The 9741-nt window shown below is 45.3% G+C and overlaps 1 protein-coding gene across 1 annotated transcript in view; it reads left to right on the plus strand.

The window, feature by feature from the left end:
- The first annotated feature begins 1406 nt into the window (after nt 1-1406).
- The window catches only part of LOC121934017 (tyrosine-protein phosphatase non-receptor type 9-like), a 71035-nt gene continuing 62700 nt past the window's right edge, over nt 1407-9741 (plus strand). The window contains exons 1-5 of the mRNA XM_042473994.1: nt 1407-1529; nt 1737-1845; nt 6188-6303; nt 6692-6784; nt 6867-6971. Coding sequence (XP_042329928.1) covers nt 1407-1529; nt 1737-1845; nt 6188-6303; nt 6692-6784; nt 6867-6971 — 546 coding nt within the window. The remainder of the gene's footprint in view (nt 1530-1736; nt 1846-6187; nt 6304-6691; nt 6785-6866; nt 6972-9741) is intronic.

Raw genomic sequence — 9741 nt, forward strand, 5'->3', positions numbered from 1 at the left:
GGACTTTCATTCCCACTCAGATCGGGGTGAAAAGATTGAACTGATTAACCAAGAAGAATAAGTACGGCAAACGTCCTCACGATGATGGCATGAAAGTCCATCTTCTTCGCCCGGATGACCAGTCGGCAGATGGAAAGCCCAAGGTAAAACAAACCCCATTGATCCCATCAGCATTATGTATCTCCCATCAAAGTTTAGTCAAAGGCGTGAGGAGCTCAGATTTTGGGGGAAGGGTGGCCATTGGAAGAACAGGTGGTGGGTGACATCCTGGATTGATTTCAGGGTGCAACCTCATACTGAGAAAGGTGAGAGGGGCAGGCTGACTTCTTGAACATGTACATGTCAGCCAGCCAGAATAAGCCTCCCTGCCAATCTCCAATATGGGCCAGAAAGCTCTTTGACATGGGGCATTGTTATCCCTGCTTCATTGCTTGTTCTTTGATTTAAAAGATGTTTCTTGGCATCTTTTAGCAGAAGGAAGGAATAAAAAGGATTCCCTTTGTCTCCTTTCCTCCTTCCTTTCATCCAAGACTGAGAACAGGGTGTGAGTCCTCCGTGCAAGAAAGCGTGGAGTGAAGACATTATCACAGAACAACATGGGTCGGAGGACATTGAAATGAAGGTAGTGCTGTTTGAGAGCTAAACTAGGATTCTGGAGATCAGGGTCCAACTCCCTGTTTGAGTTTAAAAACTCACTGGGTGACTTTGGGCAGCCTCACAGGATGGCAATGACAACCCCTCCCCTCTGAAGAAATTTGCCAAGAAAACCCTATGGCAGTTTTGCCTGAGTGTCTCCATAAGTCAAAAACGCCCTGGAGACACTCCAACGCCACCACTATAAGAGCAAGGCCACAGTGAGTCCTCTTCCCCTCCTTTCTTTCAACGGCCAGAGCCCTGATTTTGTCACACCCCTGGTTTCGCTTTAGGATTGAGTTGCCCAAAGACAGCACTTAGCCATGGAAACTCTGTGGGTAACCTTGGGCAAATCACACTCCCTCAGCCTCAGAGGAAGGCAATGGCAAACCTTCCCTGAATAAATCTTACCAGGGAAACCTCAGGATAGGTTCAGCTTGACCAATAATAATTTGGAGCAATAATTTCAATTCATGACCCCTGCGGTCCAGGCAATTGGCTGCATTGCTCTCCTAGCCAATCTCCAGATGGGCCAGAGAGCTCTGTGACAAGGGATACTGCTATTGCTACTTCATTGCTTGTTTGTTGATTTTAAAAAATGATCCTTGACACACCACAATGTAATGTCTTGCCCTCTTCCCCTCGTTTCTTTCCATGGTGAGATCCCTAAATTTGGTTTAGGACTGAGCTGCCCAATTTTCTTCTTTCACAGTCTGTAGGCAGTGAGTCAGAAGACAGTGAGGCAGAAGACAGCCTGCCAGAGGCTGTAGACAATGGAGCTGTATTGCAGGGTTCTTGCTGATACTTCAACTGGGAGTGAGCCGTTCACTGATGCCGAGGAAAGGCAAGAGGAGAAGGAGGAGGACAATAATTCCAGGGATGGGACCTTGGACACTGTAAGTTTTGCCCCCCTCATAGCACAGAGAAAAGGTGGAGATCAAGGTATCCGTAGAATTCTTTCCCAGCACCAGTTCAGATGGGCTAATTTTCTTCCTTCCTTCGCTGTCCACTGAAATAGGCCGGTTTACAACAATTCCTCCCACCTCCCCCCCACCTTCAATGGCTAGTGTATAGCTTCTGCTCACCGTTTTTTTTTTATGCAGACGTTCAGCACGGCAGTGGAAGAACCAGAGGAACTAGGAGAGGGACCATTGGTGCAGCAGCTGCCTCCTGAAGATCTTAAGTGCAACAGCTCACTCCTGAAGATAGCTGGCAAGTTCTGGCAAAGGTAAGCTTCACCTACCTTCCTGCCAGGCCTTTTGCCCCAGGATCAAATGACCCGGAGGGAAAACCCAGAATCGGACAATGTCAATGGAGCTTGTTTGCCTCTCGGTGGCTCCCGAGTGGGAGGGAAGGTGGAAGTAGCAGAATTAGAGAGGAGACAGAGGGAATGGGAATGTCTTTCTTCCCAAAGGCAAAGGAACAGAAAATAAGACAAAAACTGCCTTTCCTCCCATTTCTGGTGACAGGAAAAGGAAAAGGAAAATGTATCTACGGCGATGTCTCTATCCTTGCACCTAGACACCAGGTATCAGACCAGTTCAGAGCCACCAAGAAGAAGATGACAAAAAACATTTTTTTACTTCACCTTCATGGCAGAACCGCCAGCCAGAAGGAGGGGTGGAGGGGTCCTTCTCCGCCGCTCAGCGTCGCCCCTCCATCCGCCCTTCCTTCCCGGGGTCTCCCCTCGGGCTCTTTCCCCCTTCATCCAGTTTCTAACAGAAGCAAGCAGGCTAGAAGAAAGGTGATTTTCCTCATCTCAACATAACTGAAAAAGAATAATCCCTTCACTGCTGCTTGGTCTGTGAGCAGACCCTTTAGCTCAGACGTCTGTCTTAATTTTGGAACAGGAGGATGTTCTTTCTCTCTCATGATAGAATTCAGAGACACAGCCATGTTAGTCTGGAAAATCAGGATGCAAAGGGATCTTGCAGCACCTTTGAGACAGAAAGATAGAAGCTGGTAGTATGAGCTTTTGTACACTTGAGTCTATTTTTTCGCGAGTATGAAGTGGACAGATCTATATAGGCAGGCTGTGTGTGAGAATAACAATAGAAATGGAAAACTCCAGGTTGTGGAGATGACAAGTTCACTTTTAACTATGATTGTTGGGAGACAAGGCATTTAGGCTCTCTTTGCCAGTTCATCACATCTTCTTCCCGGTTCCCATGCTAGATTCCAATATTCCCACCACCGTTCACATGGTCAACTACAGTGCGCCCGCATCATATGCGAGAGTGCTTTATGTGGCTTTCAGGATATGCTAAAAGCTGCGTGGGGAGGAAGGGGCGGTGCGTCGCATAGGGAAGAATAGGGTGCACGCCCATTGCGCATACGCACTGCCATGCCTTCCCTCCCAACTTTCACGTTCACATGGCTAATGTATAGCTTCTGCTCACCATTTGTTCATGCAGACATACAGAATAGCTGTAGAAAAACTGGAGGAACCAGGAGAGGGAGTGCAACAGCTCACTCCTGAAGAAAGCTGGCAAGTTCTGGCAAGGGTAAGCTCCACTTACCTTCCTGCCATGCTTTTTGCCACAGGATCAAATGACCCAGAGGGAAAACCCAGAATAGAACAATTTAAATGGAGCTTGTTTGGCTCTCGGTGGCTCTCGAGTGGGAGGGAAGGTGGAAGGAGCGGAAGTAGAGAGGGGACGGAGGAGTGAATAAATGGGAAAGCGCTTAATGAATCAGCTTCCAGCAGACTTGAGAGGGAAAAGAAAGCGTCCTCCAAGTAGCAGGTCTTCGGAGGTGGATTGGAATATGTATTGAAAGAGAAGAGTGAGAAATCAGTATATACAGAAAGAAAGAGGGTTTGTTTAAAAGAAGAAGAAGAGATTCAATTTTAATGGAAAAGGAGAGCACCCAAAGGAAGTTTTGTCTTCCTATCCCATCCTTATTGGCTGTGTGCAGTCCTGTTTAACAATGGCCAGATAAAGTACTTCTACAAAGTACTTTCAACTATTGAAGAGTTGTGACAAAATTACGAGTTCAGAAACACAATCGGAAGATGGAACTGAATTGCCATCCGTTTCCTACCAATCGATCAAGCAGCTCTAGCAGGAGAAGTGTCCACCGGAGGAAACGTTACTCCTGCGTGCTGTAGCTGCAAAAAGGAACTTCTTGGTAAAGTCAAAAAATGAAAGGAGAAATACCAAAAAACTTGAACCCATTTAATGAAATAGGCATAGATTTGGTGGAGATCTCTGATAACTCTTGCCTCCTTTTTGTTTAATCCCATAGGTTTAAGCAGTATGTAAAAAGCAGACACCATGACTGCCTTTATAAAAAGTAGGTGCCTTTTGGTTTTTTGGGAGATGATGGGAATCTGGTTTCATTAGAAACGTGTTCTGTTATTAAACCTACTGTTGGGATTGTAAGATTTTCTTTTATTCCCCTTTGTCCCACCAAAAAAAGCAGGACTCTGGGCAAACCCAATATGATTTAAACATCCCAGATGAAAAAAAGTCAGAGCACAACAGCTAAGGATAAGAATAAAAAGATTTAGCAGTGTTTGAAAGTAAGAATAAGTCACAGACAACCACTGAAGTGAGAATATATCTATGTAAGGTTTTCTGTTTAACCTTTGGGCATGAAATGTTAAAGGAGGCATTGGAAGGTTAGCTGATCCTTGTTTGTCTCTAGTCTCCCAGAGTTTTAGGAGAATCAGAAGCGACCTTTTATTTACTTCTGTTTGTTTGGAAAGCAGAGGTGAAATATCCAAGCATCCAGGGTGGGCTTTGTGGCTCTCTGCCATGGTTGTTGCTTACTTAGGAGTTTATAGAGGCAGAAGAGCCTCCATGGGTCAGGCTGCAGGTTGGTAGGACTGTTCAGTGCTCCATCCCAGACATAAGCATCCTACTTGTTTCCTTTTCCATCTCCAGCCTCGAGGTCTTGTCCAAGATGAGAAGGTGAATGGTCGCTTTGGTGGAGTTAATACAGAAAACCCACCGTAATGAACAAGTCCAGAAGAAGCCTTCATGCACTTTCCGTGGTTGTTTAGGAGGGGCCGCAGTTTGCATTGACTGTCTTGCAAAGACCAGTCGTTATTCCTCCTCACCACTGGATTTTCCTCTTAAAGAGTCAAGGAAGTCATTGGTCTCTTATGCAGACCATGTGCCAAAACCTGCCGCGGGAAACCAAACACTAGTTTTCTGTCTGGCTAGCAACTCTTTTGTTTTTAACTGCACCACATAAATAAGGCTTGGAAAAAGTAGGTGTCTGCAGGCGGTCAGGACTGTCAGTGCTCCATTCCAGGACACTAAGCATCCTGCTGGTTTCCTTTTCCATCTCCCGCTCGAGGTTGTTGTCCAAGACAACAAAATTATGGGCCGCTTTTGGTGGTGCGCATGGAGGAAAACCCAACCTCACTGCACAAGGTACAAGAAGAAGCCTCATGTCATGCACTTTCCATGGTGTTTTGGGATTGGGAGGACATGTTTTCCTAGGGGGCTGCTGCTGCGCACAGAATATTATATCTCGCATCCCCGGGCACTTTAATCTCCTAATTCTGTTTGCCAGGTAGCTTGGTCCTCGCAATGGACCTTTGCTTCCAGAAGATCTAACATTTCCTTTTGCTGGTTCCCCGCACCAAAGAAAGTTCTAGTTTAGCCTGGAGCAATTACTTTCAGTTTCATGATCCTTATTGGCCCCGGCAATTGGTTGCATTGTCTTTGTGGCCAAGCTCAGAGCCTAGCCCTTGCAGTCCTATCTCCCATTGAGTTCAATGGGGATGCCATGTTAATTTACAAGTTTGTACGGGTGAGTGGTGGTTTCTTGAGTCGGGGGAGCATGAAATCCACTCCACGAGCATGTTACTGAACTCTTTCTCCCCCAATAAATTCAGTGCCTTGGATTCTCAAGATGTTGATAAACCCCCCCAAAAAAAGATGTGGGAATTATATTTGTTTTTGTTTATCACTGAATTTGGTCAAGAAAAAGGACAAAAAGGAGCATGTGAAAAAAAAAAGGAGAGGTCAGTTGTGCCCAAAACCAATAGAGAAGCCAAGAGGTGCTGGAGCAGGTCTTGTGTCTTCAAAAGAGCCCACGGCCTTTAAAACAATTTGAAGCAAACACATGCACCTATATGGATTAATCCAATGGGAATGGGAAGGCTCTGCAACAAAAGCCATGGTTTTATTTGACATCCAAATTGTGTTGGTGCCAACTGGACCCCTCAAGGTGCCCCAGCAGGAAAAGGCCCTTCTCTCACGACTCCCCAGCATCTACAGCTCCATCGGTGGGGCATGGAAGAGGTCCCCTCCACAAGACTTGAGTGATCAGGCAGATGGGGGGCATGGGAAGCACTCCTTTAAGTACTGGGTTTCCCAAGCTATGAGGTCTTAAATAAATTAGTCCACAAAGCTAATGGCAGCGTATCTTTGGGAAAACAAACGAAAGCACTTGATCAAATCTCTGTAAGCCCAAGAGAAAGCCAACAAGGATTCAACAGCTACAAATGGGATGGGGATCCATGTGCTCACCTAAAAGTGAGGCTTCCAGCTGGTTAATATTTTCCCGATTCCTTAAGTGGACTTTCATTCCCACTCAGATCGGGGTGAAAAGATTGAACTGATTAGCCAAGAAGTATGGAAACTACTTCACAATGATGGCATGAAAGTCAGTCTTCGTCGCGTGGAGGACCAGACGGCAGATGGAAAGCCCAAGGTAAAGCAAACCCCATTGATACCATCAGCATCATGTCCCTCCTGTCCCAGCTTAGTAAAAGGCATGAGGAGCTCAGATTTTGGGGGAAGGGTGGCCATTGGAAGAACAGGCGGTGGGTGACATCTTGGATGGATTCCAGGGTGCAACCTCATAGCGAGAAAGGTGAAAGGGGCAGGCTGACTTCTTGAGCATGTACATTTCAGCCAGACAGAAAGGACTCCTTGCCAATCTCCAATACGGGCCAGCAAGCTGAGTTGGGCAGTCCTATTGCTGCTTCATTGCTTGTTCTTTGATTTAAAAGATGTTCCTTGGCATCTTTTAGCAGAAAGAAGGAATAAAAAGTATTCTCTTTGTTTCCTTTTTTCCTTCCCTTCTTCCTTTTTTCTAGGTCTGTGAACAGAGTGGGAGCCCTCCATGCAAGAAAGCGCGGAGTAAAGACAGTTTCGTGGAACAACATTGGCCGGAGGACATTGAAATGAAGGTAGCGCTCTTTGAGAGTTAAACTAGGCTCCAGCCATAAGACAGCCAGCCAAGAGGTTGTAGACGATGGAGATGCATTGCAGGGTCCTGCTGATGCTTCAACTGGGAGTGAGCCGTTCACTGATGCCGAGGAAGGGCAAGAGGAGGAGGAGGAGAATGATGATTCCAAGGATGAGACCTTGGACACTGTAAGTTTTGCCCCTCCTGGCACAGAGAAAGAGTGGAGATCAAGGTATCCGTAGAATTCTTTCCCAGCACCAGTCCAGATGGGCTGATTTTCTTCCTTCCTTCGCTGTCCACTGCAATAGTCTGGTTTAAAACAATTCCTCCCCCCTTCCCCCCCACCCTTCATGTTCCATGGCTAGTGAATAGCTTCTGCTCACTGTTTGTTCATGCAGACATACAGCACAGCCGTGGAAGAATTGGACTGCCCAGGAGAGGGACCTTCAAGGAAAGAACAGCTGGAGCCCAGAGGCAGCTGCCTATTGAAGATACTTAGCAACATCTCCCAGGGCTTGTCAGATCTTTTATATCAGCAGGGATTTAAACAAGGAAAGGCTGATCCTTGCTTATATATGAGACTTAAAAATGGAGAATACCAATATATTCTTATATAGATGATTTATTGATATGTTGTCAACACAGGAAAGATATTGAAGAGCTAGCTAATAAGCTAAAAATGGAAATAGAAATTAAACAGCTTGGAGAAATAAGACATTATTTTGGAATAGAAATTGAAAGAACTAATGATGGAAGTTTTGTTTTAAGCCAGAAACGTTAGATCATGGATTTCATAGAGTCAGTTGGTATGAAGAATTGTAAACCTGTGAGTACTCCATTGGAACCAACTTACTTGAAAGTGAGAGATGGACAGCCATTTGAAAATCATGGTAAATATCAAGAAGCTATAGGTAAACTTCTTTATGTGAGTAAAACTACAAGACCTGATATTGCAGTAGCTGTCAACATTCTGAGTAGAAAAACAAGTTCACCAAACCATCATGATTGGTGTGCCATAAAAAGATTGGCGAGATATTTGAGAAGAACAGAAAATTAAAATTAAAATTACTATCTTGTGAAAATCCTCGACTGGTTGCATATATGGACGATAGTTGGGGAGAAGAGTCAACAGATTATAAATCAACTAGTGGATATTTATTTTTCTATGGCAATAAGCTCATCGATTGGACTAGTAAAAGACAGACTATTGTGGCCCAATCATCATCAGAAGCCGAATGTGTATCAGCAGCAAGTGCATGCAATGAACTGGAATGGATTTTTCATTTGTTCAAGGACTTTGGCATTAGTGAACCTGTACCAATTGTGATGTTTGAAGACAATCAAGCCTGCATTACAATATGTAAAGGAGAAAGTACTAAAGCCAGAAGCAGAACTATTGGATTGAAATGTCAACTAGTGAGGGATTTGTATCAAAAGGGAATGATTGATACTGAATATTGTCCTACTGATGATATGATAGCAGATATACTAAGTCAGTGATGGTGAACCTTTTACAGACCGAGTGCCCAAACTGCAACCCAGACCCCACTTATTTATTGCAAAGTGCCATGCCCCTCTGGCTTTCTACTAAGAAATTCTGACAAACTCTGTGACAGAGCGACAGCATGTATGCCCACAGAGAGGTATCTGAGTGCCACCTCTGGCACGTGTGCCATAGGTTCGCCAACACTGAACTAAGCCATCGATGACACAGAAATTTATATTCTTTCGTGAAATGTTGAACATGTCTAATTTTGTTAATAATGTTGCCTGTTGTCATAACTCAGTTGATAGAGCTTGAGAAGGGGTGTTGAAATAGTGGCAAGCTCTACACTTGAATTATTATAAGATTGGTAACCATTTGTGATGACTGGTCCTCCAGTCACCTGAGGCGTCTCCTGAACTACAAAGGGTTAATCTGGGAGGAGGTACAGGCTAATGAGAGATGACATCACATGCTAATGAGCTGTGGCATCATAGCTGATGTAAGGTCTAACTGACCAATCAGAGACTAGGACCGCAAGATTCAAGAACTTTCTATGGGAAATCTTTAAAAGGCCCTTTGAGGCCATGTGGCCCTTTGTCTCTCCCTTGATCCTCTCCTGAGGGGGAACCAGATGATGTCTCTTGGAGTCTGGGAGACACAGACTCAAGGGAATGCAGGTCGAGAGGCAAGGAGCCCTCCCTGCACCCAGGAACTCAAAAGGGCTACAAATCCCATCTTCCGTGAGTAGTTAGGAATGTGTTAGCTAGTGCATTTAGGCCTTTTGTTATTTTCAACAATGGCTTGTGTGAAATGAACTCTTTGCAACTATGCTTTTCTAGACCTGCATAGCAAGGTGGCTCTGCACGAATGATATCTTGCTATTCTATGCTATTTCTTTAAAATAAACTCCTTTCTTTTAAAAGTATCAGCTGTCTCTCTCTCTGCTCCTATACACGTGCCTTAACTCGGCTCCTGATTGCTCGAGGTTAGTATAGAAAGAAACTAGAGGTCCCAGCAAGTCTCAGTGTGTGCTGGGGGGGGGGATTTGTACAATTCACTGAGTGGTGGCAGTGGGACTATAGGACCTCCAGGGGTCTCATTCTGCTCAACAGGGAGCGAAAATGGAGATCTAGGAGATCCTAGAAGGGAAAGTGTGACAAGAGGGGACTCCCTGGGAGTAAAGGGCCACGCACAGGGCGCCAAGGGCTCCAGGGAAAGGCCCCCAAGTCACCACATGGTTGGCAGCGGTGGTTTTCGGATTTTTGGAAGCATTGGTTGCTAGGCAAGGGTGTTTCCGCTTTGGGAGCTATAGTGCAGCTAGGTACTTTAAAGAGAGGTTGGGTTCTTTGGCTTTGTCTCTGTTCTCTCACTCTCTTCTTCTTTCCCTGCCTGGGGGCGGGAAAAGAAAACTCTGTGCTGAATTTCTTCTCTTTCTGTTTCTCTCTCTCCCTTTAGGACAGGTAACAGGCTTG

Source organism: Sceloporus undulatus, chromosome 6 (genome assembly GCF_019175285.1).
Source record: "Sceloporus undulatus isolate JIND9_A2432 ecotype Alabama chromosome 6, SceUnd_v1.1, whole genome shotgun sequence".
NCBI classification, from domain to species: Eukaryota; Metazoa; Chordata; class Lepidosauria; order Squamata; family Phrynosomatidae; genus Sceloporus; species Sceloporus undulatus.